This window comes from Martes martes (assembly GCF_963455335.1).
Source record: "Martes martes genome assembly, chromosome: 4".
In the NCBI taxonomy this organism is placed as follows: Eukaryota; Metazoa; Chordata; class Mammalia; order Carnivora; family Mustelidae; genus Martes; species Martes martes.
In genome coordinates this window covers 47,018,834-47,046,645 of record NC_137891.1, presented here as the reverse complement: position 1 = coordinate 47,046,645, position 27,812 = coordinate 47,018,834, and the positions used below count along the sequence as shown (strand labels likewise).

General features: G+C 35.7%; 1 protein-coding gene across 1 annotated transcript in view; it reads right to left on the bottom strand.

Moving 5' to 3' along the window:
- Positions 1 to 27,812, bottom strand: part of MMP16 (matrix metallopeptidase 16) — a gene marked incomplete at both ends in the record, with an annotated part of 282,739 nt that overhangs the window by 90,634 nt on the left and 164,293 nt on the right. Inside the window, one exon of the mRNA XM_080800746.1 lies at positions 24,925 to 25,229. Coding sequence (XP_080656872.1) covers positions 24,925 to 25,229 — 305 coding nt within the window. The remainder of the gene's footprint in view (positions 1 to 24,924; positions 25,230 to 27,812) is intronic.

The following is a 27,812-nucleotide window of genomic DNA, read 5'->3' as shown; positions in this document are numbered from 1 at the left end:
AATCTAATCTTGGAAGTGACTTATGATCACTTCCTCTATTTCCTGTTCATTAGATGTGAATCACATCCAGCTCTCATAGCTGTACAGGGGTAGGGGATTATGCAAAGGTTTAATGGCCAAAAAGTAGATCATTGGCAGCCATCTTGGAGGCTGGCTACCCCAACATCAGTAATAATAGTGGCTGTTACCATTTTGCTACCATTTTCAGATATTGTGCTGGGTGTCTGCACTTGTTACAGTAACTAAGCAAGGGAGGATTTTCCATCTGCATTATCCATATCAGGAAACTGGATAGCTAGGATGTTAAATAAATAATAAGGAATATTACTGGTAACTGTCAGAACCAGAATTCAAATTTCAGGTCTGTTTGTCTTCAAAGTCAGCAACTTCTCTCCCCTTTAACACTGTACCTTCTTTATTTTCTACAGTAACAATGATAAATGATCTAAATTATGATGAGTTTTATTTCATACACTGTTTTGGGAATTCATGTTGCTTAAGCATAGAGTAAATAAGAATTATCCTGCTGTTAACTTTAATAAATTGGTTCTAGGGGAAAATTACAGCCTTCAAAATCCGTTACTTTTCAATATAATTCTTAAGTAGATATAGAGCAGATCCAACTTGCCAAATTCTGAAATGAAATGTTTATGCTCAGAATTGTTCTCCCAAGAAGCATGAAGAAATACAGAGCCTTCTTTGTCTTTATCTGCACACTGGGAATTTACATGAGCTCTCTTCAGTCAACTTTCTTCTAAACAGGCTGGAGAATCAGGAAGTAAAAGATAAAAAAGAACTAGTGGTAGTGAAACTGAACTTTACAGGATGAGTGATGATATTTGTTGATTTACAAAGAATATACTTTCCATTTAGTTCTGCCATGGTAGTCACGGTCCCCACATGTTATAATAATGAGCAATCTAGAGTCCTCCCTCTAAATCTTTGGCAAGGAGATCATGCAGATATATTTTCAGATTGGTGACTCTTAAGGTTCAGTAGCCAAATTTTTGGGCAAACGAAAGTAGAGCTGAAGATAATGATGCAGAATTAAATGTAACACTTGGAACCTGAATAAACAATGTGACAAATATTAGTTAATATGAAAATCTCACTACATTTTTCTCTAATTATCATAGTTCCTATTACAACTATCAAATCATCACCTAACATGTTAATTATGTTCACTTTTTGTCATTTTGTATCCTGCTGACCTTCATCTTGTGATATCATCTTCAAGTTAACTATGTGAAAAATGAAAGAAAGTGGATTGTAATTTATCACTAGCAAGCAGATCATTAAGCATAGCTGCTCTGTTATATAGAAAATGGAATGCAAAACCAAAGAAAAGCCAGAGCCTTTTTTGAGGATCAAAAGCTTAAGAAAGCAAGACCCTCCTGAATAAAAATGTAAAACACCTGTGGAAAAATGGACATATAAGTATATAATTTAAAATCATTTTATAACATATACTCCTTACTCAGCTACTTAGAAAATTCTAATAATATGTTACCAATTTTCACCAAAATACTAAACACATGCAATCACTTTAAAAACTCCAGAGTTCCCTTTAGGCCAATAAGCTATTAAAGACCCATAGCTCCTAGATTACTAAAAGCATCTTTTGTTCTCACATTCACACAAATAAAGAGATTTGGGTCTTATTCCTTCATATTTGAATATTCAATATCTAGGAGAGTTTAAATCATCTTAAAGGTACTCAAATTTCTTTGAATTATATATGTGGAAAAAGATATTCCTAAGAAACACTATTTTCATGCAGTGAAATGCTTGTTTTCCACACATTTCATCTTCTGTTTCTAAACCAGTTTTCTTTTCTTGATAAAGTGGGTCCACCTACACCATAATTTGATAGCAGTCACCTGTTTTATGGTCTTTAAGATTAAGCACCGTCAAAGATTTCTGAAAATCTAAATAATTTTTAACCCACATATCTCTTCTATCTACTTTCTTACGTATCTTCTCAACACATCCCAATTAATCAGTAGGTCATACCTTTCTAGAAATAATACTGGTGTTCCTCTAGCAGCTGATTTAATACAAATGTTCTTTGTAACTGCCCTTTATTTTTTCACCTTTATTCTTTCCTTCCAAATTGCCTGGTTATATATGTGACCTGCTAATCTATTTTTCTGTCCCACCCTATAAAAACTTGTGAATTGTTGCCACTGACATATGTAAGCTTATTTTGATGACCTATCCTAAAATACCATAAGACTGACACTATCTGATTTCTTATTCTCCAAACTGTTCATTTCTGGAAAAAGTATTTGAATAGAACTTTCACCAATAAGCTTTTCCATCAAAAAAAAAAAGATAATAATAACTCTTTCCTATTTCCTATTTCCTAATGAATCCACTATCTCAAAATCACTCCACTGATTCTTTATGCATTCTTTTCCTTTAAACTATTCAAAGGCTTAGTTATTGATTTGTTAGTCTCTTACAAGTCCCTAATCAAAGTTTATTTCAGCCAAACCTAATTCCACTACATGCATTTATTCATTAAGCAAACACTTATTGAGTATTGGATTAAGCACATAGCCCTGACTCTCAATTAGCTTAGTCTGATAGGGGAGACTGATAAATAAACAGAAAAATACTAACAGCTAAAATCAAGAGATATCAATTCATTCAAAAACTGTTTGCTTAGCATCTAAAGTGTTGCTAGCATAGTAGCTTCAGAGACCAAAAAGATAAAGTCTCCGTCTCAGTCCAAGATTGTTAGATAGATAACATTAATAAGTACAAGAAAGTCTTACAAGTGTTGCAGGTGCTAAGAGAAAAGTCCGTATAGACTAGTGAGGACTCAGATGAGAAATGAACAGTTCCATTAGGATACTGTTGTGGGACTAAATCTCAAGTTTAAAAACTGGAGGTAGGGTGACCAGTTATGCTGTAATCAAAATGCATATATGAGAAACAATGAGAATCTGAACCAAGTCACAGGCAGCATGGATGGCAAGGGTGATATGGCCTAACAGAGTTTAAAGAAAAGCATACATGAACGGAGTTTAAATGATAATAATAGTATCATGACCAAGTTAACATGGACAATAGGTAAGGTAAAACACAAAACACCGACAAAAAAAGAGAATATTAAGACTGCAGCATGTCTAGGGGGACATGATAAGGTAACTTTTGAATATATTCATTTGAGATCCCTATGATGCAGTGAAATTTGGGTTTGGAACTCAGAAGAAAAAGTGGCTTAGTATATGCTTTTACAAGTCTCTACTGTATAAGTAGTTTAAGCATGGTAGTGACGAAGGAAGCATAGAAAGGGTACAGAAAGAAAAACTAAACTAAAATAAAATCCACAGTTAATATTTAGAGCATGGAGGAGAAAAAAAATCATAAAGAAGAGTACCTTGGAGTAGCTGAAACAGTAGAACATAAAGTACCCTGGTGGGGAAGTTGAAAAGAGCTGAGTTTTAAGAAAGCAGATGTTAAATAAAAGTAGATGTCCAGAAAGAGATGATTTGGACTTGGCAACTAAGAAGTGATGACCACTCCTGAGAGATGGAAGGTGAATATAAGTTTAAAGATGAGGAAGAAGTGAAGTAGTAGAGATATAAAGTACTCTCGGAACTTGGACGTAAAGAAGAGAACACTGTCATAGTGTGTGGGTTTCTATGTCTCCCTCAGTTTCAGTAACATTAATTTTTTTTTAGTAAACTTTTTTATTAATGTAAAATATTGATATTATAAAACTTCACAGATCCTAAATGTATAGCAAAACTGATCTTCACAAATTAAAAAAAAACACAAAAAACATGTAATCTATCCCCAGATCAAGAAATAGAATATTGCTACAATCCATCTCTTGTGACACCTTCCTGGTCACTAAATCCCCAACGTCACTGTTGTCAGATTCCTATCACCCAAGATTAATTTGCATGTTTCTGAACTCTACGTTAAGGAAATCAAACCATATATTATATTCTGTGAATCACTTTTTGAAAGTAAACATATTATGAGATTAATCCATGGTTTTGTATATTATTCATTCTCATTACTGTATAGTATGCTACTGAATAAATTATACCATAGATTATTTCTTATGTTGTTGATATACAGTGGAGTCATTCTAGTTTGGGGGTACTAAAAATAGTGCTGCTCCTGAATGTGCTACTACTACATGCACGCACGCACAGGTGCACACACCCACACAGTAAAATGCCTATTCATTGGGCCTGCATATACTCAGCCGAGAAAGTGACAAATAGTCTTCTAAAATCTCTGTATCAATTTTCACCTCCTCGGGCACTGTTTGAAGCTACAATTGTTTCACGTTCACAGGAAAAATTTCCATAGTCAGTCTTTTCTATTAGCTGTTCTGCAGGATGACTGGTATCACATTGTGGTTTTAACTTATATTTCCCAGAAGACTAAAGATATTGAGCAATTTTCAGAGTAAGTCACATATTCCTTTTTGCAAAATACTTTTTCGAGCCTTTGCCCATTTTTTATATTGGGTTACCCACTTATTTTTGACGTGTGATGCTCTTTATACGTCTTGAGAGCTGTGAAGGGTGAGATTTTGCCCTATTTGGGAGGTAAGAAGTTAGCCGGCCATGATTTCAGGCTGGAAGAAGACATGAGACACCCAGGTCAGAGACAGAGGACAGTACCACTTAACGGCTAATCATGCATCATGACCATCGGTATATTTTCATTAGTTTCCCTTTACCCCGAGTCCTGTAAGAGTCACATGGATAGGTCTGGATATATTTCTGCCCATTCAATGTGATGTATTAAAGAAGAGAAACTCTGTGATTAGGGAGCCATGTTTTTTAAAAATAATGGGCACTAAGTACACCTACTCTTTGTTCTAGGGGAAGGTATTATACTTATTACACTGAACCTTAAATATGACTGCTCTTTACTCCAGAGGAGTACACTGTCGGCATCTTTCCAGGTTGTCTGCTATATAGACACTGTAAAAAGATAGCCCAGGAAAAAATGAGTAGTTGGTGCTTGCAAGAAATTCAAGCAATCTATAAAGAATTCTATTCCAACAATATATTCTCTATATGGTTCCTTTACATCTAGGTGTTAACAGATACCTACTCTAAATAAATAACTTGTCTTTTCATACCCTTTTTTTTTTCAAAGATTTTATTTATTTATTTGACAGAGAGAGATCACAAGTAGGCAGAGAGAGAGAGAGAGAGAGAGAGAGAGAGAGGAGGAGGAAGCAGGCTCCCCGCTGAGCAGAGAGCCTTATGTGGGGCTCGATCCCAGGACCCTGAGATCATGACCTGAGCTGAAGGCAGAGGCTTTAACCCACTGAGCCACCCAGGCGCCCCGTCTTTTCATACTCTTAGTGATGCTTTTTTTTTTTTTTTAAAGGAACAAATGGTCCTGATTATGATGAAGTCTAATTCATGGTCAATGCTTTTTTAATGTGTTTTGTTTAAAAAAAATTCCTATTCACACTTCTATACTTACTTAATTCTATAGATACCTGTACGTACTTCTGAAGATATACTCCTATAACAGACTTATAAATTTACTAGTTCTACCTTTCCCATTAAAATGTATGGTGTGAAGTTAGCTGTCAGTGTTCAACTTTTTGCATCCATATGAATATCGAGTTAAATTAGAACTATTTGTCAAAAAGGCCGTCTTTTCCTTATTATACTGTTATATAATGACTGTCATTAAACAATGGATTATACATGTGAGGATATATTCCTGGAATCTATGCTGTTTCAGTAATAAAGTCCCCTTATCTATCCTTATGCCATTATAGCACTCCAGTTATTATGGTAGCTTTACTAACAGTCTTCATACCTGCTGGTTTCAGTCCTCCATTGGGTATTTTCCTACTTAAGGGCTGTTCTTGGACCTTTGCATTACCATCTGCCTGAAATCCTTTAGGATTTATTCTACTGTGGCTCTGTTACCAACAAGTTAATTTGGGTTTTCTTTGAGTGGAAATTTATTTGGTGTTCATTTCTGAAAGATATTTTTACAGGAACAGAGTTGTAGGTTAGCTGTTATCTTCTTTAAACACATTAATAAAAGGATGTCATTCTTTTATCTTTTGACTTTCATGTTAATGCTGAGAAGCCAAAAGTCAGTACTATTGTTTTTCTCTTAAGGAAATTTGCCTTCCTCCCCTTTTTGACCCTCTAACTGCTTTTAAGATTTTCTCCTGTGATTTTAGTAGTTTTATCATGATGTGTCTTTGAGTAATTTTCTTTGTGCTTAATCATACTGGGGATCCAAAAATTCTTTAATCTGTGGTGGGCTATTTTTTATTTGTTTTGGAAACTTTCCTGCCATTTTCTCTTTAAATATTGCCATTATTCTATTTTTTTCCTTTCTGGGATCTGAATTTCCCCATGTTAAATCTTTTTCAGTGTGAAGTATTTGTATATCTGATTTGTTCTCTCTTAAAAAATTACTCTTGATTTCTCTATGCTTCAGCTGGATATTGATCTATCTTCCAATTAACACATCTCTACTTGCCCGCTCTTCCATTAAATACATTTATTAAGTTCTTAATTTCAGTTATTTAGTTCAAGTATTTCTTTTTGATCCTTTGTAATGATTCCATTTAACTGCTGAAATCCCTCTCCGTCTTCTAATCTATTTCTTAGACATATTCATTACTGTTAAAGTCTGTGAATGATAATTCCAATATTTGGATCATGTGTACATATGTGCACGTGTGCACGTATATCTCCGGGTCCAGTTCTTTGGGTTGTCTCATCATATTTTTACTGAGTGCCAAGCATTGTGTCTAAGAAATCAGGAGGTTCTAGATGATGATATTTTCACCCACAGAATATTCATCATATTCTCCGGTAGGTACCTGCAAATGGGGGCATATCTCTTGAAATCTTTCAGACACTAAGTGGAGTCTGATTTATACTCCCCTTAAGATCCTGCTCCTGCGGTGCAGCTCCCTACACGTCCCAACTGGGAGGTGTGATGTTTACCAGAGTCCCTCATGCTTGACAGGGCTTATACTCTAATTTTTGTATCTTTGCCACCAAGAATCAACTAAAAGCTCTGCTTGGTGCTTCAGTGGTTTGCTTGTCTCTGGATCTTTCATCCAGTGCAGTTTATAAATTTGGCAAAAGGCTGAAGGGCACAACAAAGTATTGAGGCTTCTCTCTCAGTGCTTCCCTTCTCTTAGGAATCTTGGTCCCTCAATTCTGGCTTTCTTCATGGCCTCCAAGTCTAATTTTTATTTTATTTTATTTTTTTTGGTCTCTCTATCTTCATTAATTCTTGGACGTTCTTCTGGCTTCTCTGTATCATAATAGCAACTCTACCTGAAGCCCCAACCATAATCTGCAAAATGCCTCAAGATTACCAAATATATAGGTTCACTTTTCTTTTTTTGGCTCCCCTTCACCCCATGGATCTTCACATTTCAAGTCCTGGATTTCTAATAGCTCTTTGATATCTTTAAACACACACACACACACACAATTTTATTTATTTATTTTATTTATTTAAGCTCAGTGGGAACATCCTTCTGCCATAAGTTCTGCCATAGGCTCTGCTGTTTAGGTTTTTAAGGTACACTCAACTACCCTTTTGACTCTGCCAGTGAGCAATAAAGACATTTTCAAATGCTTCTGATAATTTAAATTCTAAGCATACTTTTTGGACATAAAAAAAAAATTCCCCCTAAATTATCTCTAAGCTATTTTGGCACCAAATAATAAGTTCTTCACTTATAGCTGATTGTTCACATTCTGACATTTTGTACATCTCATTTGAATTATTTTTCTACAGATAAATTCCTACACATTCTCATAATAAGCACATCTTCCAATTTTATGCCCAATCATATTTCTGTGAGTTCCCTTTTAGCTTTTCAGACTACCTCAGCATTTTTCTTGATTGTGTTTAGGGTTTTTAAAAAGTCAAGTGCTTCTCAGTGCATTCTCATCTTTAAGTAATTTGTGAAATCATGGGCCCGAGAACTTATTCTCAGTACCCTATTATTAAGCATTCTCTTGTCAACTGTGTAACAGTTTCTACATATTCTACATCTTCCCTATAGGTTATCCCATTTAAACTCAAAGTATTTCACACATGTGTATTACATAAACTTTGGTCTAAGACCAAAATCCTTCTTTGGGGGAAAAAAAAAGATTCATCTTTGTATATTTGGGCATCTTTTCCATTCTTTGTCCACATAATTATTGACTTTCCTTCCAAAAAATAGGGAAAAGCAGGAAACATGGTCCGTTCTCTACCCCTGTCCTTTATTTTCTGATGTAAGTAGAAGAATCAAAGTTAATAGCGTTATGCTGTTTTACATGTTCATGAATGAACAGAAGTAAGGTTAAGACCATTAGAAACTCTGGCCATATTTCCATTAGTAATTTGTATTCATTTTCCCCACGTTTCCTATATTTATTATCTACAAAATATTGCTGTGATTTTGTTTTGAATTTTCTAGGTAATTTCATAAATGTCCTTCTTTGCCTCGGTATAAAGTTGTGTTATTTATTTTGTGCTGTATCACTGATCTCCACAAAATGGAGTGCATTTAAACAACAATAATCATTCATTGTCTCTCATGGAGTTTGTGGACCAGAAATTTGTAAGAAGCTTGGCTGGGGAGTTGTGCCCTCATGACTCTCATGAGGTTGCAATTACATGTATGCTGGACCTGTATCATCCTAAAAAGCTGGCTGAGACTGGACGGTCCACTTCTGAAACGGCTCACTCACAGAACGTGCAAATTGGTGCTGGTTACTGGTAGAGGTCCATTTCCACCTGTGTCTCTCCATACGGCCTGGGTTTCTAGAAAAATGGTGAGTGGGCTCTTCAGGCGAATGTCTTGAGAAAGAATAGGGAAAGAGAGGGAAGTGTGTAGAGGGAAAGAGAGAGAGAGGGAGGGAGGGAGGTGTCTTACTAGCTCCAAGCAGAAGTTGTACCCTTTTTATGACCTAGACTTAGAAGTTAGATAGTATCGCTTTCACCACATTCTATTCTTTAGAAGTGATTCACTAAATGGCGCATATTCATTGAGAGAAGAATTAAGCTCCATGTTTCAAAGGAACAAGTGTCAAGGAGTTTGTGGACATACTTTAAAAGCATCACAACAGCTACATATGCCTTAAACTCAAATTATAATTTATCCAATTATGGAAAATGGAAAGATAAAATTAATCTGGTTTCCACTGTTGACATGAATACAATTCTACTGAATTAGTTTTTTTGTAAGATTCTAAATATATAACAAAGTTCTTTATAGTGTTTTTGTATATTTTGCAAAAGTCTTAATAACTTTACTAAGCACATTTCATAACATTTTGACTAGAAAGCACTGCTGCCTATAAGAACTCAGAAAAGCAATTATTTCACATCAAAAATTTAAGAAAAGAAAACGGATAAAGTACTGTCTGCTAAACCACATTCTATGCTTGAAGAAACATATACTGCATATTATAAGAGCCAGAGTTTTAAAACTCCAAAAAGATAAAAGGACGTACCATTTGAAAAGTCATCCAAGTTAAAATATCACTGAGATCAAATATTGACACTGGCCTCATCCAAGTTATCAATAAAATATCTGTGATGCAACAGAAAAAATGTAGTACAACAATAGCGAAATAACCTATGACTGCCAACCAGGTACCCAAATAAGGGAAGAATGTTCCCCATCGGCAAGCCAAATAGAGGTGGTAGCCTCCTTATTCTTCCTCATGAAAGAGGGCAGTATTGCTCTCTCCTACTTCCTGAAAATGAGCAAGTGGGAGAAAATGAGATAAACAATCAATATCCTTTCTATTTAAAGTCCCCTAACAAATTAATGAAAATAGTTTAGTAGTATAACCCAATAGGAACAAAGGTGAGAAATAGTGAACATTCACAAAACACATACGAGTGAGTAACACATACAAATGTATGTGCCAGTCAGTACACAAGTATGTGCCAATCAAGTAACAAAATATGTAAACAGGTGAAATAAACTTTATTCAAATTGGTCAAGGTGAAAAACTTAGGGAAAATAGAGTTACATTCACGTGGAGCCTTTAGGTGCTTGAATGTGCATGCTGTGGAGTTATCCTATATGGGCAACTGACCTGGATCCCCACCTATAAACTATTACATTGGACACACTACTTAACCCTTTGTATTTCACTTTCCCCATCTGTAATCTTGGGACAAGAGCAGAATCTACATAACAGAGTTGCAGTGAGGACTAAATGAAAATTCATTCATGGTACCTAACAGCGCTTAACAACTAGAACATACTAGTATCATTGTTTTTTAATTATCATTTTTACCACTATATCATGGCTATTGTTATGCTCATGTGCAATAGGTTGTACACTCTTATACACTGCTGGTGGAAGTGTAAATTGGTTCTGCATTTTTTTCCCCAAAGATTTTATTTATTCATTTGCCAGAGAGAGAGAGATCACAAGTAGGCAGAGAGGCAGGCAGAGAGAGAGGGAAGCGAGCTCTCCGCTGAGGAAGAGAGCCCAACGCAGGGCTCGATCCCAGGACCCTGAGATCATGACCTGAGCTGAAGGCAGAGGCTTAACCCACTGAGCCACCCAGGTGCACCTGGTTCTCCATTTTAAAAAATAACCTCGGGGCACCTGGGTAGCTCAGTGGATTAAGCCTCTGCCTTCAGCTCAGGTCATGATCTCAGGGTCCTGGGATCAAGCCCCACATCAGGCTCTCTGCTCAGTGGAGAGCTCGCTTCCTTCCCCTCCTCTCTCTGCCTACCTCTCTGCCTACTTGTGATCTCTCTCTGTGTCAAATAAATAAATAAAATCTTAAAAAAAATAACCTAATAACATATCTAGTTCTTTTAAAAGGTTTATGTTTCTTGGCCAATAATTATGTGACTCTATTCCTGAGGAATAACTAGGAAAATTAAATAAATAAATAGAGTGTCAACCAAAGTTTGTGCAAAAACATGTTCATTATAACTAATAGCAAAAATTGAAAATAACCTAAATTTTTGTCCATTGGTATAATCTCCATAGATTATATTCATTTACATGACAGAATATTGGGCTACAATGATGATGTTTTACTGAGTTCAGGAGAACTATGGGCAAATAATGTGCAGTGAAAAATATAAATATTTAAAAATCATATACAATATAATAATTATATGTATATTTGTCCAGGTTTATAGCTCTATTTTATCTAGCAATCAATATATTAGGATATTAAATCTCTCAGACCTTTCAGTGGTTGCCTTTGAGTGGAAGTATTAAAGATGATTTTAATGATTTTCTTTCTAACTCCTGGATTTTATTATATTTCACTCCAGGAATTCATACATATGATTAATCATATTATATCACAGTTAAAGAGTTATTAGAAATTATGGATTCAATATTAAATCAAATGTGCAGTCAACAGTATAGCTATCATGAAGAAAACTATTGATTTAGCATTTAATTTTATTTTTATTATGTGCCAGGCATTGCAGTAGATGTGCTGACATGTTTAATGTGTTCAAATGGTGGTTATAACCTTTTTAACCACCATCCTCTGCCTATATTACAAATAGGGAAACAAAAGCTTGGTTTAAGAGATGACTAAATACGGTAGATTGATATCTCAATTGGTCTATTTTTAACAGCCATGATATAGGCATTGAGAAATATAGTCTATTTTTATCTGAAGGTTAATAATCATTTTGCTCTTTATTTGTAAGATATGGAGATAAATAGCTATTTCAGAGTGGGCATATGCCTATATTGGTACTTTGAAGAAAAAAGGATTTGATGGAACCCATCAGGTCAAATCTAAGAAGAGCAAAGCAGGAAACTGACTGCATCATCTTAAATGAAAACACTCCAGGTAAGATAGTGTCACTAAGACATTCTGAGTAGAAGTGTGGATACTCCTAGATCAGTGCCATGAAAATAAAGAAACACTTAAAGCTGCTTCAAAAAAAAAAATGAAGAAAATTCCATTTCATTTTAGATATGCTATTTTGAACCTAATCATTTGAGATCTATGTACGCCAAAGTGCATGCCTATTTTCTGAGTATAAACTCATGGGGTTCTAAATAGAGATGAAGAGAACATTCAACTTGAGGGTAGGGTGTGATGATATTGATATCCTTCCTCCTATCATTGCCCCAACCCTCTGTCTTGAACTGAAGATGAGGCAGGTAGAATAGGGAAAGGCTGGGTAAATGCAAGAGAACAAAATATGGGGAATTGAGTCTGATCACTGACAGAATGTTTGACAACTGAGTAAACCCTGTGATAGCTCTGTGTTTTCTCAGGGCCACAAGCCTCCTGTTATTGCTCCAGCCCACAGGCAGGCATGTGCATGAAGACATTGTTAGCTTACAAAGATGGAGAACGACCCCTCCACCAGAGCTGTTAGAGGACCAACTGCACATTCAGAGTATATTTAGAGTATATGCCCAAAAATATCAGACTATGCCTGTGAGTAGTAACTTGGGTAGAGCATGTGCAATGACATTTGAGTTTCTGGAAATCTCTGCCTATTTGTAGAACCCTACTACATGTACATTCCACCCCTTGATTATAACTGCTCATAAAGATGAAAGCCGCCCCCACCCCATCTACTCTTTCCAATTCAGATCCTCTGAGTGTGCCCACACTCCCCCTCCTTTGGCGTGTGTACTGTTGCCTTACAATAAAGGTTCTGCTGTTATACTTTACTCTGACTTGTCCTTGAATTCTTTCTGGAAGTCAAGAACTTGGCACCAGCTGCTGTGGTAGTTGAGATCTCAGGGCCCCCAAACTCCCCCAGTCTCTGGTATCAAAAGGATAATATTTAGGAATATTCTCAGGGTTGAACCTAAATCAGGGTGAGTTAGGTTAGTTTAACTTAACTCAAATGAGTTGATAATAAACTTAGGTAAAGGGAAATATTTCCCAAAGCTTCCTGAAAGATTCTCTTATTTCCTCCTGGTGACTTGGGCCAACTGACCACAGGCTGAAGTGCAAAGAGTTCTACCTGAAATCATGATTATTTTTAAATATAGTAAGCAAATGACAAATTTATGATCTATTCTGTCTGGAAATTTATTTTGTAAGATACCCTATCTCTAGTTTTGATTTCATTTATTCCATAAGAATTCACTGTTTTTAAAATAGTAAAGAAAGTGTGCTAAACTTAGATCAATGGAACAGAATACAGAACTCAGAAATGGACCCTCAACTCTATGGTCAACTAATCTTCAGCAAAGCAGGAAAGAAAGTCCAGTGGAAAAAAGACAGTCTCTTCAACAAATGGTGTTGGGCACATTGGACAGCCACATCCAGAAAAATGAAACTGGACCATTTCCTTACACCATACATGAAAATAGACTCAAAATGGATGAAAGTCCTAAGTGTGAGATAAGAATCCATCAAAATCCTAGAGGAGAACACAGGCAACAACCTCTGTGACCTCGGCTCAGCAACTTCTTCCTAGACATGTCTCCAAAGGCAAAGGAAACAAAGGCAAAAATGAACTATTGGGACTTCATCAAGATCAAAAGCTTTTGCACAGCAAAGGAAACAGTTGATAAAACCAAAAGACAACCGACACAATGGGAGAAGATATTTGCAAACAACATATCAGATAAAGGGCTAATATCCAAAATCTATAAAGGACTTATCAAACTCAACACCCAAAGAATAAAGAATCCAATTAAGAAATGGGCAGAAGACATGAACAGACATTTCTCTAGAGAAGACATACAAATTCCAACAGACACATGAAAAATGTTCAACATCACTCGGCATCAGGGAAATACAAATCAAAACCACAATGAGATACCACCTCACACCAGTCAGAATGGCTAAAATTAACAAGTCAGGAAACAACAGATGTTGGTGAGGATGAGGGGAGGAAGCAGAACCCTTTTACACTATTGGTGGGAATGCAAGCTGGTGTAGCCCCTCTGGAAAATAGTAGGGAGATTCCTCAAAAAGTTGAAAATAGAGCTACCCTAAGATCCAGAAATTGCTCTCCTGGGTATTTACCCCAAAGATACAAATGTAGCAATCCGAAGGGGCACCTGCACCCCAATGTTTATAGCAGCAGTGTCCACAATAGCCAAACTATGGAAAGAGCCCAGATGTCCATCGACAGATCAATGGATAAAGAAGATGTTGTATATATGTATACAACGGACTACTACTCAGCCATCAAAAAAAAAAAAATGAAATCTTGCTACCTGCAATGACAAGGATGGAACTAGAGGGTATCATGTTAAGCGAAATATGTCAATTAGAGAAAGACAGTTATCATATGCTCTCACTCATATATGGAATTTAAGAAACAAAACAAGAGGATCATAGGGGAGGAGAGGAAAAAAATAAAACAAGATGAAACCAGGGAGACAAACCGTAAGACACTCTTGCTCACAGGAAACAAACTGAGGGTTGTTGGAAGGGAGGAGAGTGGGGGGATGGGGTAACTGGGTAATAGACATTAAGGAGGGCATGTGATGTAATGAGCAGTGTGTGTTATATAAGACTGATGAATCACTGAGCTCTACCTATGAAACTCATAATACACTATATGTTAATTAATTGCATTTAAAATTTTAAAAATGTGCTATATATCTTCTGCACCCAAAAATTACAACTAAAGAAAGAATGGATTAGGACAAAGCATAGTAGGCTGATTAGATAAAGGCAGGGTCTTTTTCTTTTTTTCTTTTTAGAGAGGGGGAGGGAGCAACAGAGGGAGAGGGAAACAGAAAATCTCAAGCAGGCTCCACATCCAGTGCAGAGCCTGACCTGATAGGGGGACGGATATCACCACCCTAAGGTCAGGCCCTGAGTGGAAATTGAGTCCTGTGTTTAACTTACTGAGCCACCCAGGCACCCCAAGGGCAGGATCTTGAGGACTGAGTAGGACTGTATGTTGGAGGGGGTGGTGGACATAAAATGTAGCCATTTTTCCCCAGAGGCAGAAATTCAGTTAGAAATAATGAGTAATTGGGGGCCCCTGTGTGGCTCAGTTGTTAAGCGTCTGCCATTGGCTCAGGTCATGATCCCCGGGTCCTGGGATCAAAGAGCCTTGCATCAGGCTCCCCGCTCAGCGGGAAGCCTGCTTCTCCCACTCCCTGTGCTTCTGTTCCCTCTCTCGCTGTGTCTCTCTCTGTCAAATAAATAAATAAAATCTTTTAAAAAATTAAAAAGAAAAAGAAAAAGAAAAGAAACAATGAGTAAATGTCAAAGGAGATAGGAAGGAGAAGTGTAACTATAATTATATCAGTTGACTTCAATATGAGATGCATGATTATCTGTTAAGTCAAAGGAATTAGGTTGGAAGTTTAAAGGTTTAAACATTACAGTTAATTTAATTCTTCTGGATCACCTTGCAAAGAAATAAGCTGCAAAAGAGAAGTGAACATTTCCTCTGCATGTTTCTATTAGGTAGAAAAACATTAATACCACTCATCTAGCTAAAATTTTTGTTGATAAAGTCACTCTCAAAAAGGACTCTAATGAAAAATTTCATTAGGTAAAAAACTATTATTTTAAACTGGTTTAATATGTAATTGTAAAAACGTGTTTAATAAAAACATAAAAATGTATTTTCTTGTTAGTAATTCCTTCTTTGGCACTGTCCTGGATGAGTAAATCTACTAGAACTAAATGAGTATCAGTTTTCTTGATTTCATATTCTACCCTATATGCAACCTTTAATAATAAAATTGAGAAGATCAGGTGGTTCTAAAAAGTAAATGTTGGCAAGTGAAGGAAAGTTCTAAAAAAGCACCAATTTTGCTCTAAGGAAATAGTCTGAATGTAACACACACACATACACATACACACACAAACACACACATTTTGGAGACTTCTGCCACAAAATAGAAAAACAAATGATTAAGTTACGTCTAGAAAGTTAAGGTAAAAAATCAGAGAAAGGGGGAATTTAGACTGGTTATTTTGTATATATTCCAGATGAATATAATAAGGAATAATCTGAGTGAAGTCTAATTTCCTATGTGTTAACATAAGCTGCAGTAAATAGGAAATAAGTTATTATTCTGAAAATTCTTATATAATAATATGCTACTTGACATGACTTTTCTAACTCTGAAATTTAATAACTCAGTGTTTAATCAGAAACACATATTTACTTTTATGCAGGAGCAAATTTAAAATTTAATGTATTTAAGACATAGTTTGAGACTCTGAAAAGAGTATTTTTTAAAAAACTGTAAATAATTACTTTAATAAAGTCATTGAACTAGAATTGCCACAGAGAAGTAACCAAAGGCTCTTGCTTTTGCGTAAGGTGGAGTCACCAGAATTTTTACATTTGAAAAAGTCAAACTTTACAGGTAAAAATTAAATTGTTCCTTACATATAATTATATGTTCTCATTTTAATAAAATCTACTATTGCTGTGATGTGTTTTCAAACACTACCCCATTTTTATTTTAATTTTTTTACTATCCCATTTTTAATATTCTGTAATTCTCTAGTACCTGTTTTGAATTAAGAGATGGTATAGGAGATAATATTGAAAAGAGGCTGTACAATTTCAATAAAGAAATTAACCCTGAACAGATGCACACTCAACTCTTCCTATTTTCCTCCTTCCGAGATAGTTTATATTCTGCAACTTGAATAAAATTTCCTAAATCTTTGGTATGTTCATTTTATTCCCTTGGTCAAAAGAGTTTAGTGGATTCTAATGGGCCATAAGAAAAATCAATCTCATTAACATGTCACTAAAAAATTTCAACAAATTAGATAAAACCAAACTTCCTAGTCTCAGCTATTACTACTATTCACTCTTAATTATCCTGTTATCGACAGCTGTGTTTCTCAGGCAAGTGTGATTTTTGCCCCAAGTGGACAGTTGACCAAAAAGAGACACTTTTTAAAAAAAATTTATTTATTTGACAGACAGAGATCACAAGTAGGCAGAGAGGCAGGCAGAGAGAGAGAGGGAAGCAGGCTCCCCGCTGAGCAGAGAGCCCCAAGCAGGGCTCGATCTCAGGACCCTGGGATCATGACCTGAGCCAAAGGCAGAGGCTTTAACCCACTGAGCCACCCAGGCGCTCCCCAAAAAGAGACACTTTTGATTGGAAGAAATATTTGGGTTCCTACTGGCATTTATGGACAGAGGCTAGAGATGATGCCATTAATGCATGGAACTCTTCCCCAGTTTTTGAAATCTACTTCAAAAGAGATGATGGTTAATGGTTAACCATTGGTTAATGGAATCTTTATATTTACTTGTAGGATGGATTTATTTATGGATCTGATTTTGTAAATTTTGCAATGAGTGCAATGATTTTGAATTGAATAGTACTCTTATTTTAGAAAAAGATGTTTTTGATATTATGTGCTTGTATATTTCCTTTGGTTATATTTCCTCTCTTCCCTCCTTTGGGAGAATCTATAATTCTTAAGTTGGAGCTATCTACCAGCCCTTCTTTATCTATCCTTGAATTTCACATTTTATGTTATCATGCTTTTCTGAAATGCTTACCAAGATTTCTTTCGACATGACAGACTCAGTTTTTACAGTAATAATATGTTTCTTTTCCTATTCCATAGAGAGCCTTTATGGGTATTCAGAGTTGTTTTCAATATTGTTGTTTTGATTCACTAGATAAAATATTTTCAGGGATGGGCTTTTCTCCTGAGTCTTCAAGTAGATTCTCCCTTTCCCTTGTTCTTTAGTATCCTTTTAATGCTCTCCTTTTGTTGTTACCAAGAGGTAACCTTTGACTAGTTACCAAACTTTCAGTGCCTCAATTTTCTTGCAAAATGGAAGTAATTCCACTATTTATAAGTTTGTGGTGAGGAGTAAATGAGTTGAGAACATACAATGAATTTAAAACAGTATCTGAGACATACTAAACACTCAACTAAATGTGGCTTTATGAAACTTTGAATGAGATTGATGGTAAACTGGCAGAGAGGTCTGTTTTTTCTTTTCTTTGAGAGAGAGAACTGGTGCAGGATGAGGGGGAAGGGGTAGAGGGAGAAAGAGAGGGGGAGAATCCCATGCAAGCTCCATGCTCAGCATGGAGTTCAACATGGGGCTCAACCTCACAACCCTGAGATCATGACCTCAGCTGAGAGCTCAAGAATTAGATGCTCAACCAACTGAGCCACCCAGGCACCCCAGCAGAGAGGTTTTTAATTACTTCTTGATGCCCCTGTTTTCTTAGGTTCTTGATTGCCCATGAACGTAGGTCAATCTCCATTTCTCAGTACACATGCATCTATTATAATAGCCTTACCTAAGAGAAGTGCAACCTTCCTCCAAACCCACAGTGCTCTTGTTCTCTGATGCATTAAGTCAATGACAAACTACGATTTCCACTGTGGATTACACCAAGAATTATTTCTGCTGCTGCCTTGATATGTAGTCAATACACTGGGAAGGAGGTGAATTGAGGCAACATTTGATTCCAAATGAAGAAGTGAGTTATAAATTAGATGTGAGCATAATTAGTAGAGAGTTTTGTTGTGCTTAAACTATAAGGAAATGATTAAAGAGTTACTATGCCAGGTTTTGTAATGGTATGGTTGTAATTCTACAAAAAATAATTGTGCAAAACTAAGGTAAAAATTAATTACTAGTCTTAATAGTCTAGACAATAAAACACTAAAATTATTAATTTTAGTAATTGCATTTTCTCAAAAACTCAAAGACATTCATTTTTTTATTGGTAAACTAATGGTTAAATTTGAAATTTCTACATTTTGCATTGTTGATGACCACCTAAGTGCAAGGATAAATAACATATTTGAAGATAAGTTACAAAGCAAATTTCATAAATACTATATAAGGAGAGGAATAACAGAAACTAAACAATGGTCAGTAGGTCAAAATCTGAACTAAGGTAAATTATGGTTAAGCAACTAATTCACAGATGCAGAGTGTATCTAATGTCAAACTAACCTCCTAACATAATGGTGTGGTAGACACTTGTTAGTTGCTCATCAAACCCATCACCTTTCTCCAGCCTTTTCTGAGATTAGGTGTGGTCATGGAATTGAATTCTAGTTCATGGAACTTGTCAGCAATGTTATTACCACCTGCAGGTCTGGCACAGAACACTACTCTGTGTGCAAATCTATCTCAGGTCTCCTAGCTACTGTCTGGATGTTAATGCCCAACGCAACTCTGGAAATCATGTGTTGATGATGGCTGAGCCTCAATTTTTCTGGGTCTTGGACTGAGTGAGTGGACAGTCCTCTGCCCTACCACATGAGCAAGAAATAAAATTCTATTGTGGTAAGCCACTGAAATCTCTGGTATTACCCATTTCATTTATTAAGAGTTCTATATTATATGTTTTTTAATGTTCACAATCCATCTCCACACTTCATTAAAACTGATATAATGAAATGTTTTGAGCGTAATGACACCAATCCATCTGCTTTTCTCTAACTGCACACAAGGATCTAATAAATAAGTACATTGTGGAGCAATGTAATTGAGAAGTTTTGAAGAATGGAAGACTATTAGAGTCACCAGTGTACTGAAATAAGATAAACTCAGTGAAATTAAGTTTATTCCAGGAAAGAAGTCATGTTTTGTTTTTGTTTTTGTTTTTGTTTGACAGACAGAGATCACAAGTAGGCAAAGAGGCAGGCAGAGAGTGGTGGGGGGGAAGCAGGCTCCCTGCTGAGCAGAGAGTCGGATGCGGGACTCAATCCCAAAACCCCGGGATCATGACCTGAGCTGAAGGCAGAGGCTTTAACCCACTGAGCCACCCAGGCGCCCCAGAAGTCATATTTTTAAAAACACACAAAAATATTTCTATTATAGATTTGAAAGCCAAGTTAATTTGAGAGAGAGAGCTTCCAAGTTTTGGTAAAACATGGTAAGGTAAGAACTATGTGGTAAAAAGCTAATATTTTTAGATTTTAAAATCTCAGTAAGTACTCTGCTTTTAAAGATAGATTAAGGGCCTTGACTGCCTCATCCTATCAAATGATTCCCTTATCTTCAAAAAGCACAGGAAAGATTGATCTGGACAATATTCCCATAGACTATAGCACTTCTGGGCCTCTTGGTAAATATCTGTTTGGCATCCAACTTTTCCTGTCCTCAAAGATCAAGGTTAAGATCCTGTAAGCATCGGAAAAATATTAGATAGCAGTTTCGGTTGCAAAATGAGCACAAAATTTGGGAGAAGGCAGACAGCTGGTTAAGGCTTAAGTCTACTTCTTGGCACCAACTCATCTCTAGTGTGCCAACGACAAAATGTCTCCTATAGAAAATTAACTTTCCCCAGTCAACACAAATCAAATCCATTGACTCAGGCATCCCATCATGAAGAGTTTTACCCTCAACTAGATTTATTAAGAGAATGAGCTGGCTTACATGTAGAATTTGACTGCTTCACATTTAATGGTTATATCAGCCAGGACTCTCCAGAAAAACAGAACCGATAGGATCTATGCAGATATTTAAGAGGAGATTTATTATAGGAATTAGCACAAAAGGTTATGGAGGCTGAGAAGTCTCCCGATCTGCCTGCCATATACAAGCTGGAGAACCTGGAAAGCCAAAGGTGTAATTCAGTCAGAGACTGACAGCTCAAGAACCAGGAGTTCTGGTCTCCAAGGGCAGGGAAAGATGTGTCTCAACTCAAGAAAAGAGAGAAAATTCCCCCTTCCTCTTCTTTTTCTATTTGGCCCTCAATGGATTGGATGATGCCTGCTCACATTGGGGAGGGAGGATCTTCTTTACTCAGTCTACTGACTCAAATGCTAATCTCCTCCAGAAGCACCCTCACAGACAGATCCAGAAATTATATTTATTCACTATATGTGCTCCCCTTTTAGCCCACACAAAACTCCATACAAGCTCCCCTTAGCCCACACAAAACTAACCATCACGATGATGGACTAGGTTTTAAGGGTTTTGCTTTCTTGATAAAGATGATAAACTTTTCTTTGATGATAAAAATTTTTTGATGATAAAATTTTTAGCATCATCTCTCTCTCTCCCTAGTTTTTAGACAAACAGCCACAGCAGCCCTGAGCACCTCCTGACCATCTTATTTCTGGCAGTGATTTTTCTGATAATAAACAGAACCAATGCCATGCATTCTTCTTGTTAATAGAATTGCAACTCTATGGTATAGTAAGACTTGCCTCTAGATATTTTTCTGCTGTAGTTTTATATAACATTTTAATATTTAACCTTTTTGCTTAGAGATCGTCAATTTGAAATTCTATTACTGTGGTACATACTTGTCTAATTAGAAAGGATCTTTGTGATAAGTTTGTGTTTACGTTGATAGTGCCGTTTAAACTTTATACTGTAGCCAAGGAAACAATATGATAATGATGCTCAAAATGAATCTTAACAGTTTGCTAGAGTTAAATTTTCCAACTCACATTCAGGCAATGTATATTTTTCAAAAAAAAAACCCCATATCACAGTAACATTTTCTATTTAGAACTACTATGCACATGTTTGGCTTATCCACTCCATGGGGGTAAAAAAAAAAAAAAAAAAAAAAAAACCTGTTGGAAAAAGTGGCATTATTTTTATTAGGTAGGGGAGTGTGTGTGTATGTGTGAATATATGTGTGTGTGTGTGTGTGTGTGTGTGTGTGGTATTTATTTATTTATTTTAATATAATTATTGTATAATTTACTTAATGGGTTTTAGCTTGAGTTTTTGAAAGGTATCATGACTATAAGCAAATTGATAGGAAAGTGGATAACAATGAATTAAAGGTTACTGGCAGCCCAAGACACTGTTTATCTCTTTTGAGGTAGACAGAATTCAAATTGCCTTCATTAGCTGAGCAATATGCTGTGGAAAATGAGCTAGGTGCTTATCAAGAGGCTCTTTCATTTGCATTTTTGCTAAATTATCAAGCTGCTCTGTTTTCTAGGTGCTTAAGAGCTGTGAATAGGAAAGAAAGAAAATTTTTCAGCTAAGTAAGCTTGGGGGCATTTGAGGACTAAAGAAAAGAAGAAGTTTATCAATGAAGATGTCACAATTGTTCCTTGGATATATGTGATACAAAAAGGTAATCTTACAGACAGTTAGGATCCAGGATGTACAAAGGCATTAATTCTCTCCACATTCACCGGCAACACAGCAAAGCTAGAGGCTGTTCTTTTGATAAATGATCAATACTTCAGCATGACACCACCCTAGCTGCCCTGCTGTTGCTAGTTAAAAGTCTGAATTTCAATTAAGCAGTAAATCTTTATGGTATTACATCTTGAACAGACAGTTAACTTCTCTCTAATCCCCTATGATTCTGAAATACTATGATTTTGTAGTCATTTTCCTTAAGCTCACTCAAAAGAAAAAATATGCATATGTGATCAGTAAAAAAAAATAATCTTCCAAATGAAACACTAATTATTAAATAATTTGTTTTGTCTTAATAGAATGCCTACATACAAAATTATTATATTTCTATAGTATAAATTGAGAGGCAATCAAATGCATTAATACATAATCTGAGTCAAAAGTCCATTGACATGCTTGTGTATCTTTAGCTCATTATGTTCTATTTCAATTCTATTCCACATATGTATTTCTTGGAAAACCTCTTAAATTGTGCAAAAACCCAGAAGCGTTCATAACAGCAATTACACTTAAATCAGTGTAAACATTCTAATCTCCTCTGTCATCTCAAATATTCCTATAGATTTTTTCTTAAAGCTTTTTGTTTATTTTCAAAAAGTATTTCTTGATACCTAAAAAATGCAGCTAATAAAGGATATATCTAAAAAATGTGTGCAGCTTTCTTAAGGATTTCAATAATTTAAGAGAAAATATAGGCCATTTGATAGGCACCACCACCAAATTAACAAGACTTCAAAGCTCCAGATTTATAGTAGCCTTAAAAACTGGGTCTATTATTAGAATAAAATACAATTTTGGAATTGTAATTACTGGAATAAAAAAAAATTCTCTGTTTAGAATTTTAGAAGAAGTCTTTCCCCAGAAGCAAACATAATTTTGCCTCAATCAGCAAAATTCTACCATTATAAGTGCTATTCTTCTCAATCATTTAGAATGCAAACATTTATATTAACAACTCAATTAAAGATGTCTGAACTTGTTCATTAGAATACTTGTGTAATTTTGATAAAAATAAGATAGGGGCGGCTGGGGTTGCTCAGTCGGTTGAGCATCTGACTCTTGATCTCAGCTCAGGTCTTTGTATCAGAGTTTGTGTCATGAGTTTGAGCCTCATGTTGGGTGTGGAGCACACTTAATAAAAAAAAATTTTAGGAGCGCCTGGGTGGCTCAGTGGGTTAAAGCCTCTGCCTTCAGCTCAGGTCATGATCCCAGGGTCCTGGGATCGAGCCCCGCATCGGGCTCTCTGCTCGGCAGGGAGCCTGCTTCCTCCTCTCTCTCTCTGCCTGCCTCTCTCTGATCTCCATCTGTCAAATAAATAAATAAAATCTTAAAAAAAAATTAGAAGTAAGATAAACACAGTTAATTTTTAAATGATTTATGTATCAAACCAGTGTGGGCCTACTATCACATTGCAAATATTTTATTATTGGATGCTCAGGCATAGACTAGGTTAAACATTCCTGAATAGAAAGCATGTCTACTTGCAATGTCCCAGCCCTACAATACAACATCCAGAGTGAGAATAGGTATACAGCATGGTAGAGGCTTCTTGAGCTAATGATCAGTTAGCTAGGAATTGAATGCCGCCTGCTCAACTTCAAAGTTTGGCTTTCATTACCCAGCTACACAGTGAAATCTCCCAGCATACTTGCCATTGTCTCCAAATCAGTTCTTAAGAATGAAGTCATAAGTTCATAGTCAATATACCTAGTAAGAACAATGCAAAAGGCCATTTTATTGTATATTAGATATTTTATTTTCTTTCAGGAACAGGTATTTATTATATTTTCTTTCTTTGAAAACTGATGTTATTTTAAATTTAATTCAACTTAGTTCATTCTACCCATATGTTTGAACTCTGTGCTTTCTCAAAATGCAAGGCTATTACACTAATTCAACTAACTAAACTTTCTGATGAACTAACATAGCTTAATTTAATGGCTGGGTTTAACTCATCAAGGAGGAATTAAGAGTTTTATTAGCTGATTAGCTGTCATTACAACAATGCATGCCGTATTTTCAACAACATTCTACTACGGTGAGGAAGAAAAATATTTAAGTCTTGATTACAAGAATTCTAAGAGGTGGATGCTTAGGAAACTTCTAACTCTAGGATCTCGTAATTATGTGAATTTTTTTTAAACATAGAATTGAAGTATGGATTGTTGTCTAGGAAGAAACACATGCTTCTTATGTGAAATAACTATTCTTTCAGTTATCGAATTTTTTAAAATTTATTTTTGCATATCAGAATAATTATAAAGTTTAAAAATCTGACAGATTTGTTGGAATAGATTTGCAAAAAGTTGTTTTTTAAATAAAAATAAAGAAAGATATGATATAAATTAATAAATTATATAGTCATATCATACTGGGAGACCAAGCAAATGGAAATAAGGATGAAAGGAGCAAAATTTTGCAAACTAGAAAGGTGATAACAGAAAAGAAAAGAACAGGAAGATGGCAGAAGCTACATCACAAATGTCAATCAGGTTAAGTTTTAAGTGGAAACACTGCAATATGGTGTAGAAAAAATGGCAGAATTTCCTTAAGCATGTTCCATGACTTAAAATACTATGAAGTCTTTTAAATGGCACTTTATAGAAAACAAAATTCACTTTATTTACAGAACACAGTGTAAAGTTCTAATTCCTAGGCACAGACCACACAAAAAACTAGCAATGTGTACTGACATTGACATATAAATTCTTGTTCTAAAATGTTATGGAAAAGCCTCATATCATGTTTTATCATTTTAAAAGCAAATTTGGAATCAACACCTTAAAAGTTTTTAAATTAGTAAATCACCTGGGCATTCCAAAAATAGAAATAAAAACAGAACAATCTGCAATGAAAAAAAGCTATGCACTTACCATCATGATTAGGATTTCCTAGTGTCCATGGCTCATCTGAGTCAAAATGAGTGTCTCCCCCAATTCCTGGTCCAGGGAAGTAGGCATGTGCCAAAAACCCTCCCTCTCCATCAAAGGGAGAACTGTCTCCATGAAAACCGGAGGCGAAAATGATGGTTATATCCACATCGCGTTTGCCATTTTCCAATTCGCTGTAAGGAACTTCTTCAAATGTCAGAGGAGTTACATTCTGCCACACATCAAAGGCACGGCGAATAGCTTTGCGGGTTTCAGGGTCTCCTACTTTGGGAGTTACGTTCTTTATACTGAAATTTAGAGAAGAGAATAAGAAGTATGGCTTTTTAATATACCATCCGACTTACTACAGATTGGCTTTTTACAGATTTTGACCTATTCAGTTGAGTAAAATACCGGAAAAACAGCCTTACATAAATAGGGAAGAAATTAATCAATGCCTCATGTCTTTATAGCTAGGTTTCACCACCTGGAGTCATTTAATTCTCAAGAAAATGGTATTCATCTGGCAAGGCTATAAATAGAATTTCTCTGCAGAATGGGTTAACAGTAGGGTAACTGGATCAATCAGTCACTTTGTCTCCTGAACAAAAGAAAGGCAGCTTTGCCAAATGATCAAAGAGGTGCAACAGTCTGGAGCTGAAACTAAAAATTCAATTTCTTTCTTGTTATCATCACTTTTAGGGGCTACTTCCAAACAATGTCCTTGTGCTATTCTTTATTGATGAATACCAATTTGGCAGACAAAAAGTTATTCTTAGTTTTCACAGAAAAGATTAATTACATTATCTTATATTCTATTGTTTTCTTATGATATATTTAATTCTTTCTACTTATAAAAAGCAATGTGAGCAAATGGCTTTTTAATACAAAAATTTAAAATTATATTAATTTAAAGAAGTGACTAGGACATCATTTATTTAGTTTACACTTTTCTTGAGGCTAATATCAAATGGATACTTCAACCTGAAAAATCTTACAACCATGAATCCATATTTTACATTAAAAAAATCTTAATACATAAAAGGCAGTATAATATTCAGTAATAAAAGAGAACTGGAAGTAATAAAAGAGAACTGGAAGCTAAACAATTTACAGTAATGGAGTAGTAGTTAAATTACGGTGTCTCATAAAAGACTCAATCTCAAAAAACAGACTGAGGGTTGCTGGGGGGAGGGAGGACGGGAGAGGGTGGTGGGGATATGGACATTGGGGAGGGTATGTGCTATGATGAGTGCTGTGAAATGTGTAAACCTGGTGATTCACAGACCTGTACCTCTGGGGATAAAAATACATTATATGTTTATTAAAATAAATAAATTAATTTAAAAAAAAAGAAAAAAATTACGGTGTCTCTATCACATATCAAAATATAAATAGGACTCAAGATTATTTTTTGTCATTTAAGGCTATTTAGTAGCATAGAAAAAATTTAAGATATGCTTTCCAGTATAAAAATAATATGCAAGTTATATTTTTAGCCCACTTGTAGCTATGTCTCAATAATTACAAATGTTAGGCAGGTATCATACTGAAATAATAATAATGGTGTTAACTGAGCATTTACTATGAGCCACGAAAGCATTTTACAATAGAAAACTTAAGAGGAAATTTCCAGTGGTTTTTCAACTTAAACATTCTGACTCAAGAATCCATTGTTGTAGAGTCTAAGCTAGGCCACATATTTAAAACAAGGTTTTCACTATTTTCTAATACATATCTACATCGATTATTTGATGGTAACTATCATGCATTGTATATAAAGAAAATGAAGAAGCAAACCAGGCGGAAATGGGGTGGGGGCAGGGAGTGTTCTAGGAAGGAGAAATGACGAGTGAAAGGCCTTGAACTTGGACACATGCTTAGCAAGTTCCAAGAACGGTGAGGTGGCCACAGCTGAGGCCAGAAATGTAGCAAAAAATCAAAGATATTGGCCACTGTAAGGAGTCTGGCTTTTGTTCCAAGGGAGAGGGGAAGAACTGGAGCATCATGAGTTAAATGACATTGGACTTGAACTTTTTAAATAAACGACTGAGCATTACGTGGAAAATAGATTGAAGTGAAGTAGGAGTTGAAGCAGGGAGGCCCACAGGGAACTCATGCAAAACTTTAGGTGAGGGATGACAGCAGGGGGACTACCAACAGAGATACAGAAAAGCAGAGAGATTTTAGATAAATTTTGAGGATACACCTGCCAAGATATACTGATGGTTGGACAAAGGCTGTGAGAGAAAAGGAGGTGCCAAGGAAGACACCATATTTTCTGAGCTGAGCCAAAGGACGGACAGAATAAAATAAGTCAAACCTGTTCAAGGAGAATGTTATACAGTATTTTGTTATTGTTGTTTTACTTGTTTGGTTTAATTTCATGTGTTCCAGCGTGATGCTCTGAACTCTATTTTGAGAAAGGGTAAATTTCTATATCGAGACATCTGGTGATGCTTCTGTCTGGCTAGTCTCTGAAGTTCCTCTCTGTGGTTGAAGAGCATTCAGATTAATGTTGTAACTTTGAATTTTGTCTAAATTAATTTTCCCATTAGTCTTCTACTTTACTCCCACCATGCAGGAAGACCCTCATTATTGGGGAAGTATTTTTACGACACATTTGAAAGAATGTAGTACATAATGGCTACTGTTCTAGGTGCATAAGAGATACAGCTGCGAGTAAGACTCTGCTCTTATAAAACGTACATATTTTAGTGATAAGAGATACACACGCACACACAAAAACCCAACCACATCAAAAAGATAATTACAGATGGCAACAAGTAAGGGTGAGAAAGTGAGGTGAGTAGGTGATAAATGGGATTTCAGTGACAAAAGGAGCCACACATGCTTAGCAAGCACTAGTTTCTAGCCAGAAGGAAGACTGA